The sequence below is a fragment of the Sorex fumeus genome, unplaced genomic scaffold (genome assembly GCF_029834395.1).
Source record: "Sorex fumeus unplaced genomic scaffold, SorFum_2.1 ptg000128l, whole genome shotgun sequence".
Lineage (NCBI taxonomy): Eukaryota > Metazoa > Chordata > Mammalia > Eulipotyphla > Soricidae > Sorex > Sorex fumeus.
In genome coordinates, this window is record NW_026606185.1 from 16,663,255 (window position 1) to 16,681,007 (window position 17,753).

The 17,753-nt window shown below is 37.4% G+C and overlaps 1 protein-coding gene and 1 pseudogene across 7 annotated transcripts in view; one reads left to right on the forward strand and one right to left on the reverse strand.

The window, feature by feature from the left end:
• PTPRM (protein tyrosine phosphatase receptor type M) overlaps nt 1–17,753 on the reverse strand; it is an 890,665-nt gene that overhangs the window by 280,856 nt on the left and 592,056 nt on the right. For 4 of the 7 annotated variants that reach the window (XM_056137856.1, XM_056137853.1, XM_056137854.1 and 1 more), the window contains exons 12-14: nt 12,939–13,212; nt 11,932–11,968; nt 4,842–4,916 (exon numbers count right to left, since the gene is read on the reverse strand). In XM_056137856.1, coding sequence (XP_055993831.1) covers nt 4,842–4,916; nt 11,932–11,968; nt 12,939–13,212 — 386 coding nt within the window. The remainder of the gene's footprint in view (nt 1–4,841; nt 4,917–11,931; nt 11,969–12,938; nt 13,213–17,753) is intronic. The other 3 variants (XM_056137857.1, XM_056137858.1, XM_056137855.1) reach the window with 1 other exon arrangement.
• Nucleotides 13,369–14,169, forward strand: LOC130045160 (proteasome subunit alpha type-2-like; annotated as a pseudogene).

Here is a 17,753-nt window from a genome sequence, read left to right on the forward strand (position 1 = left end):
TAAACATCGTCTTAGTGAGATTTAGCTGTAGTACGACATTTCCACACTCACAGTCGAAGTCGGCCAGCATTTTTGTTGCTTGGATGATGTTTGGTGTTATTAGAATGGTGTCATCAGCAAAGTGGAGGTGGTGTAGTTGCCAGCCGTCTATCTTCACTCCCATTCCTTCCCATTCCAGTCATCGCATGACGTTCTTGAGGGTGGTACTGAAGATTTTCGGTGAAATGGTATCACCCTGCTGAACCCCTCTCTTGATGTCCATGATCACCTCCCTGTAGAATGTTGAGTTCCTGGTAGTGAGTCTGCAATACAGCTCACGGAGGATCCTGATGTATTGAGTTTGAACATCCTGTTTGGCTAGGGCTTCAATGACTGCTTCAATCTCAACAGAATCAAAAGCCTTCTTTAAATCAATGAACGTCAGACAGAGTGGCATCTTGAACTCCCAAGAAACCTCAATGAGCTTGGTTATTGTGTGGATATGGTCGATTGTGCTGAATCCTTTCAGAACCCGGCTTGCTCACATGGTTGTCCTTCATCTAGTGTTCTGCCAATCCGATTTAGGATGACTCAAGTGAACAGCTTGTAGACAACAGACAACAGGCAGATTGGACGATAGTTGCCAATGTTGTGGATGTCTTCCTTCTTGTACAGTAGTACAGCCCTGCTGGTTTTCCATTGGGATGGAACCTTTCATTCAGACAGGTAGCATGTGAAGAGCTGAGCCAGTGTATTGATGAGTACTCATGTCAGATTCTTCAGGTGTTTGGGTCTGACCTTGTCTGAGCCAGGTGCTGTTGACTTCTTTACCGATGAAATGGTGTATCGGATTTTGTAATGGAGAACTTTGGGAACGACATATCCATCCTGCGGAATTTGGTATGTGGGCAGGTGGACCTGGACATCGAAGAGATATGAGTCGAAGTCATGGATAATCTTCTCCACTGCCACTCTGGAAGATGTGATAGATCCATCAGGATGTCAGAGGGCAGTCATCTTGGTCTTGTAGTTGTCGAAGGACAGGTGGGCATTGAAAATGCTTTTCCCAGATTCTGCTGCATCTGCCAGCACTGCTGCTCTTCTCTCTTTGAGGACTTCCTTTATTGCTTCTCTGCATTGCTTTGTGAGCTCGGAAGTTCGAGTGTGATTGCCTGAGGCTTGTGCCAAGTCACATTGGCAAATGAGCTCGAGAGTTTTCGAAGACAGGCATCTTTTTGTGGCTATCTGTCTCTCAGCATTCTTTGCACAATCTTGAGGTGCTGAAGCAGTTGATTGTATTCCTCCTCAATGTTGTCAATGACAGCATCTTCCCTTGTTGCCACAATAGTGCCAAAGAGTTCCCAGTTGGTGGTCGTTCTGGGAGTTCTCTTCTTAAACTTTGCAGTTCTTTCTCCCCGCTCGGTGAAGTAGAATTTTGCACAAAGGAGACAGTGGTATGATCCTGTTTGATATTTTGGTACAACAGCGACATCAGTAAGGCAAAACCATCGATTGAATATGATATGGTCAATTTCATTGTGGAACAGTCCACCGGGAGACTCCCATGTCTAACATTTAGATTCAGCCTTCTGGAGTTTTGAGTTACCATGGATGGTCTTGGTCGACATGATGAACTCAGTCTCTCACCCTGTTCATTCCATTCTAGTCCATGAGTCCCAAAAGTATATCTTCGGTATAATTTCAAGAAAATGATCAGACACAGTACCAGTCTGAGCTCCTTCTTTGGAATCCTCTAGATATATGACTGGGGTCTTTCATCCAGTGAAAAAAGTTAGTGAAGGCCTATGAACTCTGTCATTTGATGCAGTCCTTATACTGGGGCCAAGATTGGGATGGGTCTTCTTGCTCTATTTGGTGTTAAACAAGAGGAGGTCACATCCAAACCATGGAAAATCTATTTTCTTTGTAACTAATATCCACTGCATTTGGGGAAATATCATGTGTATATATAGATTCTGGTATTATTAATGAGATCTCCAAGCCTGCACGGTTTGGGACTGGACCTGCCAGTAACTAGACAGTTACACCCACCAACTGCCGTGTAACTCCAACAACGGCTAGGATCCAGAGAGTATCACACTCAGCTCCCGGAAGCGCACAGCCGCATTCACGGCCGCGCGACATCTTATCATCTCATTCCTACTTTGGACAAACTGGCAGGCTACCAAATGTAACCTGCCCACACGGCAGAGTCTGGCAAACTCCCCGTGGTATACCCAATATGCCAAATACCAGTAACAATGATGGGTTTCATTCTCCTAACCCTAAAAAAGCCTTGAATATGGCACTTAAAAAAAATCTCAGGGCTAGGACGAAGAAGACATTACTGGCACCTGCTCGAGGCAATCGACGAACAATAGGGTGGTCGCGATCGTGATTATTAATGTAAATATTCCTGATTCTAAGAGTCTGGGAAACCATACAAAGTAAAACTTTTAGTGTGAATTAGTAGATCTTTATTTGACACACAGAAGCTGCTCAATAAATGGCAAAGTAGTGGCTGAATTAAGTCTCCAATTTGCAGTATGACTGATGAATGACAATTATAAAAAAACACTGTTCTCCCGTTGTTTATCAATTTCGCTCGAGCGGGCCCAGTAAGTAATGTCTCCGTTGTGACACTAGTTACTGTGTTTGGCATATCGAATATGGCACAGGTAGCTTGCCAGGCTTTGCCATGTGGACGAGATACTCTCGGTAGCTTGCCGAGCTCTCTGAGAGGGGCGGAGGAATCGAACCTGGCTTGGACGGGCTGGCTGCACGCAAGGCAAACACCCTACGGCTGTGCTATTGCTCTCTGTCAGAGCTGATGGCCAATGCAAATAGAAAGAGTAAGAAATCTACTTTGACTTTAAATTTATGTGGTTTTGTTGAGCCATTATTAAAGCCAACAGAAAACATTAAAAATGAATATTTTTAAAAACTGTGTTTTGAGGACCATTCAAGCACAGTATCACTTTAATACCTAATAAACCCAAGTAAAAGATGGAGATCATGTGTAACCCATCAAAGAATGGTGATCATAGCAACCTCAGCCATTAATATGTTCTTAATAGAGTAGTATTTTACAAAACACAAATATATGGTAGGCCTGAAAGTCTGATGGAAGAAGCTGATTTACTGAGTATGTTTATAATCATGAACATTTTTGAAGCATCACTTCATGCCTAGTATACAACATGATTAATTTGAAGGAAAAAGATTCTAGATAAATTCTGAGAAGGGGGCTTCTCCCCCTCCCAGCAAGTACTTGTTTTATGGTAGAACTCAACCTGTTTTTAATGACTTACTGACAAGACATGATGGGAGATCAGAACTGCTGAAGGATATGAGAAGACCTTCAAGACACACTAGCCACAAAAGAATACCGTGGCCAACCCTGAAACAGGGTTTTACAGGGAGGGACTCAGGTTAAGAGAGAAAGTATTCCTTAAATATATCCAAATAAGACTTCAGAAGTTCAGGATAAATTCAGAATAAGTTATAATAAGCAGAACTTCACTCAGTGAAAGAAATATGTTTAAAAGAGACTTGAAAGTAAGGCAAAAGAATTTTATTAATAAATTTTATAAATTGTAGGCCTGAAACATAGGAATAAAACTATATAAAATTCCATCACAAAAAGTAGAACTGTCCTAAATTTCTTCAGGCTATGCAAATCATTTTTATAACTTTCCTAAGTCTCAATTGCCTTACTTTCCAGATAAATAACCTAAGCATTTATGAATTCTTACCATAAGTAAATATTTGCTTTTTGTTTTCTAAACTGTTAGGGTATATCCCTTAGTTTATACATACAAAACAGTTGCTGAAGTAAAAACTGAATAGAGAGCAGTTGTGTCAATATTAATCAAGTTTATACTATATCTAGCTAGCTATAATATTGATGATCCTTCTAAGAATTTAATTACTGCCAATGCAATTATGTTTAGATCTTGACTCTGCCTTTCTATTTATGGAGGACATATATTTTCCTTATGGGGTTCTCTAACCACTGAGATCTGGTATGGAGTAATTATTTAGTATTCTCTCACATGAGTTTATACAGATGTATATACAGTTGAGCATTCTCTCATAAGAGTTTATACCTTTGAAGGTAATACAGTGGACAAGCTAATTTCCTCATTTCTTCCTTTCTTCTTTCTTTACTTTTGCTATCAAGAAGCATACATGTCAACGTCATAACTTTAAGCCATCTGATTTTTAAGAAACTTACTTAAATTATTCAACACATTTAACTTGCAGATGTGACACTGCATTATATAAGCACCTGGCTTTCAAACAAAGATTCATAAGAAAGGCAATCAGCTCTGCTCCAGTTGTATGTACACAAAAAGGCTGTTTAAACAGTGTCAACCCATACAGCTTTGAGTTGTTTCATTTAATAACACTGAAAGACTGTACACTGCCAAACGCATTCATAAACCAGACTCTACAAAGTGAATAACAAACCTCTCTCATCCTCAAATTGCAACACCTTTTTAGTTTAATTTAAATAACTGGGAAAGCATCTTTATTTGTCTGAAACCCTATTTGATGTCATTGCTCTTTCAGTTATGCAAATTTCATTCTATATAACATTATGCTAGAAAGAAACATACCACACAGACATACACACAATGGAAACATGCAGTGGAGTTGGGCTTAATGCATGAACAGTAAAAGTGCACATAGAAGAGGCCAAGCACATCACTTAATTTTATGCAGGCACGGGTCTGTACTAAGTGTCTGAAACACTGTAAGCAAGCCTTAAGCAAAGGAGGAAATGTAGAGGGGAAACAGAGCTGAGAAAAATGAGTAGGAAATGGGCAAGATGACTCGTCTATACTTGAACATCTGACCTGTCAGCTGGTCGTCGCCTGCAGCAGGGGCGATGCGAATGTAAGGTGTTGTAAGCTGAGTCACGATTATCGCAGCTATGGCAAAGGAAGATTCCCAGGTCAGCATGCATGAGGGAAGAAAAAGCCAGACTGAAGCTAGGCTAGCAAGGAGAATCTCGATCAGTATATATACATCGTCTCAAGTTTGTTCCAACAACAACAAAAGAAGAAGGAAAAAGAAAAAAAAAACCAACAACATAGCAAGATGGTGAATTTTCTGAACTCCTTTTCCCTTAAACAAGCTATTGTCAGACATATAAATTTCTGACTAGGACACAGTTGTAAGTTTGACTGAGATTTGGGGTAGATCTACTGAATGGGGGAAAGGTTTAAAAAATAGTCCTAAAGTTCTAGAGTGAATAGTGTTTCCAAATGTTATTGAGTAGAGTATAAAAAGCCATCACTAATCTTGATGATCCAATCTTTAGGCTTTTAAAATTTATCAGGTTATTTAAAATTCTGTTGCTTATTTAAAAAATCACAATATTTCATTTTTTGGTTGAATTTACTTTCGTGAAGAACATTATCTTCTCTTACTACAAACATTTTTATCTAGAGAAATTTGTCTGTTAACTGAATTTCATATACAACATTTTCACTGAGAGACTTAATTTTGTCAAATGAAAGGGAATTTGAAAAGGTAGTTAAGAGTATCAGTTAAAGAAATATAAACAATCACTGCCTTTGCTTTAACTGTCCTGGTTGACATGTGACCAAGGAAATTATTAAGATTCTTGGAAGCAGATCATGTGGGCTTCTTGGCTTGCTTGAACAGCTCAGCAGTTGTGTTTACGTGGTTAACATTTATGGCATAGATATTGGGAAAAAAAACAGAAAATTTAAACGTCAGTTCTAACATGATGCAGCTGGAAAATGATGCAAAGAAAAAAATACTGGAAAATTAAGGGCAGGCTTACAGTAAAGATTACTAATTTACATGGAACAGTCTGGGTGCTATTAGAAATGTGGCAGCGAGTAAGGAAAATAGATCATCTACCATCTGCAGATGATTAAATCCAAAACTACCGCTGCATAATATTTTGAAATATCCCTCAGCACCACTCATACAGTGCTGCTCCTTGTAACTAGACAACTGTGGCAACTGGATTTAAAAATGGGATAATCATCTCTCACATGTTATTCATGAAACCTTCCTCGTCTTGCTAAGTGAGATGAATAAGCTAAGTTTGGTCGAAGAATGGAGAGCTCTCAAGGTATTACAGAAGATAACTTTCTGGGAAGACTGATGCAATTTTCTATGTGAATATAATAAATTGTAAACAACAAAACGTTATTTCCAAGACTTGTTAAACATAACATTTGCCTGGTTATAGACTATCATTGTTCAACCAATATCTGTGTGATTTCTTTCCACTACCGATTGAAAAATCTGACTGCTGCATTTTGAGGAAAATTATGTTATCCTGAATAAAAAAAAAAACCAATAATCTATCCACTACCACCAAAGATAAACTACCTGAACAAAAGTTACTTGAAAATAGTGATATTGGGTACAGAAGCATTCCCAGCTCAAAGAAAGGCATGCTATGATCTAAAACTTCCACTGAAAAAGTCAATGGCAAATATCAGGATAGATTTAAATCTCACCTTTCTGTTCTGTCTGGAAAATATTCTTTTTAACTATTAATTTAAGATAAAAAATTTATGCTGCAAATTACCATGAAACAGGAGTCATCTGGCCCATCACCTGCTTTAGCAAATAAAGTTTTATTGCAATACAATTACCTCTATTTACTTCTGCAGCAGCAATGGGTACTCATGACTGCAGTGACAATTAAGTAGTTATTGACAAAGATCTTTTGGCTTACAAAGTCTAAAAGAAATATTTTACAATCTACCCTTTACTTAAAAATTTGCTGTACTGTCTTAAAATAGCAATTAAAAAACATAAAAAAGAAGATCACTGAATTTGGTAAAAAAAAAAAAGTCATCAATGCAATCCTGTGCTTTGGAGATACTATCTGATCCTGACAAATTTAAAGTCTCCTTTAGGTACAAAGATGTGAATGGAGGAGTAGAAAGGTCACAGAGTATATCAGATTCCCAAAGTGCTGTTTCAGTAGCAGGATAGCAGAGCCTTCTGGAACTTGATTAACTAGCATTTAACTATTTGTCTTGCATGACTCCCAGTGTTACTTGAAAAATGAGTTTGCATCAAATAAGTTTGGAAAACAAAGTTGCACAAAATTAAAGAGTTTTTTCTCCCTTAGAAATTTCTTTGCTTTTGTTTTTGGGCCACACCCAACTGTGCCCAGGGATTACTTTGTCTCTTGTTTCATGGTTCACTCTTGGTGGTCTCAGAGGACCATATGAGGTGCTGGAGATCAAACCAGAGTCAGTTGAGAGCAAGGCAAGTCCCTTACCAGCTGTGCTCTCTGGCCCTTCTTTAGGAACTTCTCAGGGGCCTTCATGTCATCACATCAAACATTAAGATGATTTCACACCAAGAAAAAAAAAATCACTGTGAAGTGCTGAATGATGAGCCAGAGATTGTACAGAGGTAAGGCATTTGCCATGCTTGTGGCTGACCCGGCTTTTGTCTCCAGCACCTTCTATAGGCCCCCAGCATTGAGCCAGGAGTAAACCCTGAGCACAGCCCCAAAACAAACAAATGAAACAAGCAAAAACGCCAAAAGAGGGCTGGGCATATGGCTCCAAGGTGGAGACAATGTCGGGCTTGCTTGAGGCCCAAGTCAGATCATTCTCAGTCCCCAAGCCCTCAAGCAGCAGAAGCTGTGACCTTGAAGGAGCACTGCACCTGAGCACTGAGCAGCAGGCTCGCACCTCCAGGTAGAGTTCTCATAGAGCTTCTCCTGGGGCCTACGCACTGTCAGGAAGGCCCTTATTTGGGAAAAAAAAAGAAAGAGGAAATACAAAATGACAAAAGTATATTTACACTTCTATTTCTATATCCAAAATGATGGTCGATTAGCATATATAAATGGCCTTACAATATAATTTGTTTTCTTGTGTATTGAATATGAGTAATTAAAATGAGTCTTAATTAGCTTTACATCTCAACAGACATTCTTTTCAGTTCTTTTATCACTGTACTTCATTCTGTAGCATTGTGGGCTAAAAAGGGGGATAGTTCTTTGAACAAAACCATGGAACAACAACAACAAAAAAAAACAGTCTCGAGAAACTTCTTAAAGAGCCTTGTGATTATAAAAAGAAACATTCAAATTTCTAAATGTAAAAATTGCATCAGAACAATAGAAATCCTTCAGGTTTTCTGAAGGTCTTTCAACTAAGCAGACATGTTTCTTAGTACAAATGTAATACAAATAAAACAATAAACTTAAAAACAGTGAAAAAATATTTTTTTACACAGAAAAATACATCTTAAAATATGATACTGTATGGTTGGTTTTCTCTGTGTGTAAGGTTTATAGACTGACTTATATAATATTTTTAGAAAGAATTTAGAATGAGTTTTTATTTTTCACTTTAAACTCCACTGCTGTTAGCCAAATCACATCAAGGAAAGGATTTAGTCAACATCTAAGGCTCTGCTTCCCTGAAGAGTGAAAAACAATGTAATAAAATCTCCCTCAAACTTTTATGAACTCAAAATGCTTAAAATTTAGTCAGTGATATATTTGTGCATCTGTGCTTAAAAGTTTTACAGATTTAAACTATGACTAACATATAGTAGGCATTCATAATAATGTTTATAATAAATGGATAATAAGAAAGCTCTAAAATTAACCCACGTTCAAGTGAAAACACAATATCATGTTAAGGAAATTATGTTATGTAACATTGATGCAAAGTATACAGTTTGAAAAGATTATATAAATAATAAAATATATTTCAGTTAATTTAATATATTAGGGAAATTTACAGGATATTTAATTTATTACGGACAGAGTTGGACTTTTAAGTGTAACTTGCCCATTTAGAACTGATCATCAAAAGTTTTCCAAAATGAACAGAACTAATATTATCGGTTTCTGCAGCAATATCAAAGGTGTATTAAAGTTTAAGAAAATACATACACTATTAATAAATTATAGATAAATTAGGAGGTCTTAAGAAGATTCCAACTATAAACACAGAATGTGAATAAAACTGGAAATAAAAATTAGGTAAAGAGAAGGATAGTTATGAACTACCCTGTTTACTCTGTCATACAGATTAAAGGGCATCCTTTAAATTGGGAGGGTAATGTTCAAATACCATGATGTTATGTTATTATTTGGCATCTCTATTTTTAAACTCAAAGATGTAAATGTTTGTAAGTTTTACCTGTATCCAACAATCACAACACAGTCACATATACCTATGAAAAGTCTATGTATATAATTAAAGAAAGGATTCTTATAAATACAGGCAGTACCCTACATATATGAAATAGGGAAAAATACTCCTTAACTTTTTTTCCTGAGTCAAATTTTATGAGGTTTTTGTAATTGAGATGATTATTTTCAAAATACACCCTTAAATCATGAATAAATTAAAGTTATAAATAGTATACTACATTTTGAAACAACATACACATACCTGAAATTACAAGCTAGTTTCTTGTGAAAACAAATCCACCTCCATACATTTTTAAATGAAATTATTTTAGGATTTCTCTTGTTAACAATTGTGGCAAAAAGCAGAATATTTAAACTCTTAACTTCCAAACATCTTTCCTAAAAGGTACCAACAAATTTATTAGACCTGCCCGAGTCCATTTTGACTAAGTAGTCAAATGGAATGGATTCTCATACAGAATCAAAGAATTTCTAAAGATTTCTCGTCTGACCAGGAAAAGAAAAAGCTGACAATAAAGTTGGTGAAACAATGCACTGTCTAGCAAAGGTATATTATTGTATGTGTGCATATAGAACTTTCTACAATAAATTCGTATCAAATAGTATAGTTTTAACTGGAAGAATATTTCCCAAGATTTTTTTCCTATAGTATGATTCTGTGAGCAAATATGACAATGCTATATGATGTATATTAAAATGTGTTTCCTTTTTCCCCCCCAAAAGAAGTTATTTGGATAGAGTTTGCTGCTGTGTAAATGTTTACAAATGACTCAAAAAATAAAAGTGGGGACTATTTAGTCAATCAGGTCATCTGATTGCCTAATCATCCTTTGGTGAATTGAAAAACAAATCACAATATTGATTAAATCTAGCTGATGAAAGAAAATAATCCAAATCAACATCTAATTCAATGTATTGTGCAAACAATCAACATCAGATTTCCTTATTTACTAGAGTGTTATTTGTATAATTACTTAACTGTGTAGATTAACACGACGACAGAGATTTCACTGTGTTCAAAGTAAACTGGGCAGTCACCCAAAGTTAATAAAGAGGAAGACAAACTTATACAATGTAATACTGGCATTGGCCAGAGGTTCTGTTGGAGTACAAATATTTTGGACCAAATTTATATTATCTGAGTGAACTTGGTAAGTAAATTAATCTTCAAAAACATGTATTTTCTTCATTAGAAAAAAGCAGTATCTGTCTCATTTGTTATAATCACTGATCACTGATCACTGTCCTCCCATTGTTCACTGATTTGCTCGAGCAAGCCCAGTAACATTGTGAGACTTGTTACTGTGTTTGGCATATCGAATACGTCATGGGTAGCTTGCCAGGCTTTACCATATGGGTGAGATAGTCTCGGTAGCTTGCCGGGCTCTCCGAGAGGGGAGGAGGAATCAAACTCAGGTAGGTCATGTTGGCTGCATGCAAAGCAAACACCCTACCCATTGTGTTATCGCTCCAGCCCATTTGTTATAATAATTCAAATAAAATACATAAGAACTCTTGTATGAAAGTGATTTCAGAGCTTTAATCTGTGCCTGAGTCTGAAACTGAATTTTGTTTTTTAGACCTCAAGAATATGCATTGAATTCAACAGAGATATGAACATGTGAAATGATCAGTACCCAATTCAAGAACTATAAAATATTGTAACAATAGTTAATAGATATTAAAACACATATATTTTAATTTTATTTATTTATCCCTAAGATAAGGAAACTTCATTAGGAACAAGTTAAAGGACTGACTATATAAAATCAATATAAATAGATTCTCAAATAAAAGTAATTGTGAATTTATGCAGACAAACAAAATACAAATGCATTGAGTACTCACACAATGCCTGAAATAACATGAAACTAAAAAATATTTGTTGAGCTAATCAATGAGAAATTTGGAACTGTAGATGAATGTAAATGATGCAACCAAATTATAAAAGTTAAAACCATAAAAGTATACTTATAATCAATAGAAATCAAGTGACTGATTACCTTTGACCTTATTTAATCAACTTGGATTTGGGTCGAGTGCTTCTTTCTTGCCATAATTTATAAGCCAGATCACTTTATATACTCATGATCTCTAATTGAATGAATAGGTTTAACTTTAAGTATTAACTTACAACACCCATCTGAATGTAGCCTTTTACATTTCTCAAAGTATTTCTAATGTTCTGATGAAAATCTATGCTGGAGAACTGACAAGAAGACATTAAAACTTGTCATGTGCACACACCTTTCTTCTTCAAGAGACACTGTTAAGGGGATCTTATAGTGGTTAGGCATAGCCACTTACACATCTCATCCTTAATGACCTGTTTGTATTTGGAATTACAACCAGACCTGAGAATAGGAAGTTCCACCATAAAATTACTTGGTTACTGGATTCAAAGAGACACACCATCAATGGGGGAGCACATGGACTCTATCATTAACTCATGTCTTTGTACAAGACAATGCACTGGACATACTACCATAGCTTACATATAGCACCGTGGCTTAAAGACAAGTTTTGAAATAATGTGTAAATTATTTTTATTTAAAGGGAGTTTTGAAAACTGCTTAGAAGACAGATATTTAATTTCTTATTTTAAAACATATATGATATACCATCATTAACTGCCATACAATTCTAACATATTCACACTGAACACGCACACTAATTTCAATGGAGTTAATGTTTTAAGAAGTTTGGAAAATGCCATTAAAAATTAAAGGACGTAAACTACAGAGCATCCTATGATTTCAACATACCTTTTGTGGCCACTCGAACACAGTCTATTTTGGTTTCCTGTGCCAAATAAAGAGGGAAAATTACTATTCTAGTTGAAAACAAAAGATATGCACAGTTCTATTGAATACTAACAGATTTTCATCTCTATAAATTTGGAATTACCACATTCAATAATTAGTAATCAATCATATGGATAAACAATAAATACAAAAAATATTATTTCTTGCATCACACAAAGGCACACTGTTGGGATCCAGTGTTGGTAGTGTTGAGTATTTCTGGGACTGAGGATGAGCAAAACACCAAACAAAACTGTTTATGCCTGGTGGCCTGGCTTTCCTCTCACTCCTGGTGCAATGAATGAGAACTGTGTCCCTTTTTACCGGCAGAACTCAAGATAAGGGTTATGTCAACTCATGCTGTGAAAAGGGAAATCATTATGGTAGTTTGAAAACTTTCCCTTCTATTTAAGGAGACTTTGAAATCTAATAGATACTACCTGGCTATTATCATAATGTTATAAAACCATTACAGGACTTACAGGACTAGTATCTTATCCTAATTCAACACTGGTCTGAATGGAAAGGCACTATTTCAAAACAACTCATAAACACTTTTTACTTTGTTTCTATCTTATATTTCTAAAGATGTTTTATAGAAAAGATTCTTAATTTAGTCACAGCTATTAGATGCATAAACTCTTGTGGAATAGGAAAGAACATGCTGAAAAGACAGATGTGAAATTTTTCAAATGAGCTACTATATAGCTATATGATTTTCTCGTGAAATACATCTGACTTGGTAAAAAGTAAAACCTGAGAATACAAACCAACACGTTGAAACTATATTCTAACTATAAAAGTTCATTTTATTCCATAAATTGTCTAGATGAAATTATTCCAAGTGAAAACACACAAGCACAATTTTTATCTTAACTACCTTTACTACCACTACCTTATTTCATCTTATTCTCTCTTCACGTTAATAATCCTAAATAGTCTACATAAAAAATATCTATAAAACTTACCCCGTTGGCTCTACTAGCTGCTTGGAAATAAATTCTGTAGCTTTTGTGTGGGAGAAGAGGAGTATTCCAGTATCCACTGTATGTCTTATTATCACCAATAGTAAAGGGCTGAGCAGCTTGGAGGCCGTTAGCTGGGAATTCCGCAGCAAAGTAGTACTGAGAGTTCAGTATTGAAGCATTCTGGAAGTGAATTGGCACTGGGTAGCACTTTAAGATTTCTGTTGTCTTTTTAGATCTGCGTGGGCGTTCTTCCTCGACAACTATCTGGTAGACACTAGAAAAAAAGGGTGTCATCAAAGACATTTTAATAATAACTGAGCTATCTTTATTTACATTTACCCATGGGATATCCAAAATTACAAATATTCTAATTCAATAGTACTCTAAATCAATAATACTCTAAATCAAGAAGTCCTTGGTAAGACGCGGAGGCAAGATGGCAGAGCGCGGCGACAGCTTCTCGCTGACCACCTTCAGCCCATCTGGTAAGCTTGTCCAGATTGAATATGCCTTGGCTGCTATGGCTGGAGGAGCCCCATCCGTGGGGATTAAAGCTGCAAAAGGTGTGGTGTTGGCAACTGAGAAGAAACAGAAATCTATTCTGTAAGACGAGCGAAGTGTTCACAAAGTGGAACCAATTACCAAGCATATAGGTTTGGTGTATAGTGGTATGGGCCCAGATTACAGAGTGCGCGTGCACAGAGCCCGGAAATTAGCTCAGCAGTACTATCTTGTTTACCAGGAGCCCATTCCCACAGCTCAGCTGGTGCAGAGGGTGGCTTCTGTGATGCAAGAGTACACCCAGTCAGGTGGTGTTCGTCCTTTTGGAGTTTCTTTACTTACTTGTGGTTGGAATGAGGGACGACCATATTTATTTCAGTCAGATCCATCTGGAGCTTACTTTGCATGGAAAGCTACAGCCATGGGGAAGAGCTATGTGAATGGAAAAACTTTCCTTGAAAAGAGATATAATGAAGACCTGGAGCTTGAAGATGCCATTCATACAGCCATCTTAACCCTAAAGGAAAGCCTTGAGGGGCAGATGACAGAAGATAATATAGAAGTTGGAATCTGCAATGAAGCTGGATTTAGGAGACTTACTCCAACAGAAGTTAAGGATTACTTGGCTGCGACAGCATAATAATGAAAACTGAAAATCTGAAATTTCAGATAATCTACTTAAACATGTTTAAAGTATGTTTTTTTGCAGACTTTTTGCATACTTATTTCTACATGGTTTAATGGATGTTTTTAAATTGACAGTTGTAAGTCTTAATAAACTATTAAACTCCCCCCCCCGGCCCCCAAAAAGAAGTCCTTGGTAAAATGGACACACACCATAGCATTTGCTTAGTAAAAGAGAAAAAAGTGTTTAATGTCCACCTGCAGAGCTCTCATCACATATAATATGTTTTATTGAGAAAAATAAAATTCACAGTATTTGTTTTAATAATATGAGATTTATTGTGTTTATATGGACACTGGAATGCTTTATTCACAAATAACTGGAGGGTAACATGCAATTAGACTATACCATGGTCACGGTCCTCCCGTTGTTCATCGATTTGCTCGAGCGGGTCCAGTAACGTCTCCATCATGAGACTTGTTTCCATGTTGGGCATATCGAATACATCACGGGTAGCTTGCCAGGCTCTGCCGTGCGGGCGAGATACTCTCGGTAGCTTGCCAAGCTCTCCGAGAGGGGCGGAGGAATCGAACTCGGGTCAGCCATGTCAGCTGCGTGCAAGGGAAACACTCTACCTGCTGTGCTATCGCTCCAGCCCAATCCCCGTGATGTATTCGATATGCCAAACACAGTAACAACAAAGTCTCCAATGGAGACGTTACTGGGCCCACTCGAGCAAATAAATAAAATGACATTAACTGAGCGATAGCACAGCGGTAGGATGTTCGCCTTACAAGCAGCCAACATGGCCGACCCGAGTTCGATTCCTCCGCCCCTCTCGGAGAGCCCGGCAAGCTACCGAGAGTATTCGATATGCCAGACACAGTAACAACAAAGTCTCCAATGGAGACGTTACTGGGCCCGCTCGAGCAAATCGACGATCAACGGGAGGGCCTTTACCTTTTACTTTTAACTGTCAATTTTTAAGAAAAAATGCATTATTTTCTTCAACAACAGCTGTAAGAATGCATGTTTTAACACATGATGAAACAAAGACTAAGGATACCCCTTTTCTTACATTCCTTTGCCCTTCTCTTTATCATACTCAGTAAGAGACAGAGAAGACGATGATGTACGAAAAGTTGAGAAAAGATATTGGAATTTCAAAAGCTAACTTGAAGTTATGACAGTTTCTAAGGTTATTTGAATTATATATAAAGGTAAGATGGGAATCTGCATCCACTGAAGATGCCTGAAAGGATGGATGTTCCCATTAAGAAACAGATCTTCCTATGCCAGCCCTTTTTTGCCATGCTCCTCCCAACGTTTTTGCTCTCTAACCAATGTCATAAAAATGGGAGAAAATTCAAAGTAATGGAATTGATGGAATTGCACACATATATATTAGCACAGTGGTAGGGCATTTGCCTTGCACGCAGCTAACATGGCTGACCCGAGTTCGATTCCTCTGCCTCTCTTGGAGAGTCCAGCAAACTACTGAGAGTATTTTGCCCGCAGGGCAGAGCCTGGCAAGATACCTGTGATGTATTCGATGTGCCAAACACAGTAACAAGTATCATGATGGAGACGTTACTGGGCCCGCTCGAGCAAATTGATGAATAATGGGAGAACCGTGACCGTGACCGTGACCATACACATATATGTATAATTGCCTATATGCATAATTGTGTATATATGGAATTATACATATATAATATACATGTATATAATTTGAGCCACATCCAGCAGTGCTCAGGGCCAACTCCTGTCTCTGTGCTCAGGGATCACTCCTGGTAGTGCTCCAGGACAATATGGGTTGTCTGGGATCAATTCTAGGCTGGTGACCTGTAAGACAAGGGCCTGACCTGCTCTACTCTTTTTTTCTGGCCTCAGAAATGGAAATTTTAAATTAAAATATATGTTTTTGGAATGATTAACAGTTTTGTGGTTGTCAGCAGGGAACAAAGTTTCTAATACCGAGAAAGTCTAAATCCTGACAACAATTTCCAGAAGCTGAACCTAAGTGATGTTCAAAGTCTAGTGAGAACATATATCTTTTTGATTGAATTGTTTTGTGTTTTGTTTTTGGGCCAAAACTAGTTGTGCTCAGGGATCACTTTTGTCAGGATGGGGGGGTCCATATGCAGTATGTGGGGTCAAATCCTAGTCAGCCATATGTAAGGCAAGTACCTTGCTTGTGTTACTGTATCTCTACACTACCTCCTTTTAATTACCATATCAGAAGGCAATAGGACTCCACTGAAGAATATTGTAACCCTAGGGTTGTTGATATAGGTATCACTAATTCAGAGAAAAAAAGCTAACAGTCCCTCTCTCAGGGGCTCTTCTCTGTGACCTTTAAATTTTAAACTGGGTAAACTGACTTTTTTGCAAGTACAACCCTTGACACATCCTATTACAGCAATGCAATGCAGCTGCTATTCAGTTTGTGATTCTGTCTAAATAAAAATCAAATGTTGTAGAACAGCAGAATGATTGCTTAGTAGATCGGGTGTTCAGTGAGCTCATGGTGTAATGATAAAGTGAATTCTAAGCAGAGATGTAAAAATTAAAAATAGAGAAAGAAATGACTCTTCCTTTCTAATATTAGAAATGTTTTATTGGTCTGATCATGTAGAAGTTCTACCAAATCTGGTAGAATTCTCAATACATATTTTACATGAAAGGAAGTGTTTAGAAAGAATTACTATAGAAAAGTGAGGAACATATATAGCAGGAAAGTAAACATTTATTTATCCTCACTTTTTTTTCTGTTTTACGGTATGGTTATTTAAAAACACATGTGAAATTATTTGACACTTTTCCCACTGAGAAGTAGGGCTGGCCAAATATAATGACAGCAAGGGACCAACAGATAACAGAAGAAACACTGATTCTTGAAGCTTCAGACAGAGGAAGTTGCAACTCCTGCCTTATTCCCCAGGGAAACTTGTTTGGGGAGAAGTCAGTTATGAAGGACAGCCCTCAGGAGGCAGTCCCAGGTGCTGAACCTGCCAAGCACAGAACCCCTATCCAGAAGTCCCCAAGAGCTCTGAGGTGACAGTTGCAACACTGGAAGCCATGTGCTTAAGCCATCTTGGAAAGACACACAACTGAACCTTCAATGATAGTCACTTGGGAGATCCCAAGAGGAAATTATCAAGTATTTGCTGCCCATGAAATCACACAATGAACACCAAGGTTGTCTTAAACTCTAAGCTTCTGAGTAGTTGGAATATAGTGGGTCTTAACTGGCATTAAAGATCACAGAAGAGCAAGAGGAAGGATCAAGGGTAAAGGTTGTAGTACAATCATATCTGACAGCAAAAGATTAAGAAGTTTTACATAGTATGCCATTAAATGTAGACGGCATTAAATGTTGCTGCTCTCTTGAGACTGTAGGAGTGGGGGATATTACCATGTGTGTGTAGTTTATGATCCAGATTTCATAACTGTGGTTTTAAATAAATTTCTTAAGATCTTATATTTAATCTCCTGAGAAATGAGATTACTTAGATATCTAAGATAAATTTTATACATTCAGTTCTTTTTTTTTTTTTTTTGGTGAGGGGAAACTGTTGGGTCACATTTGAGGATGCTCAGGCGTTACTCCTGGCTTTACACTGAGGAATTACTCCTGGTGGTGCCCCGGGTGGTGGTGCCCCGGGTACCATCTGGGATGCTGGAGA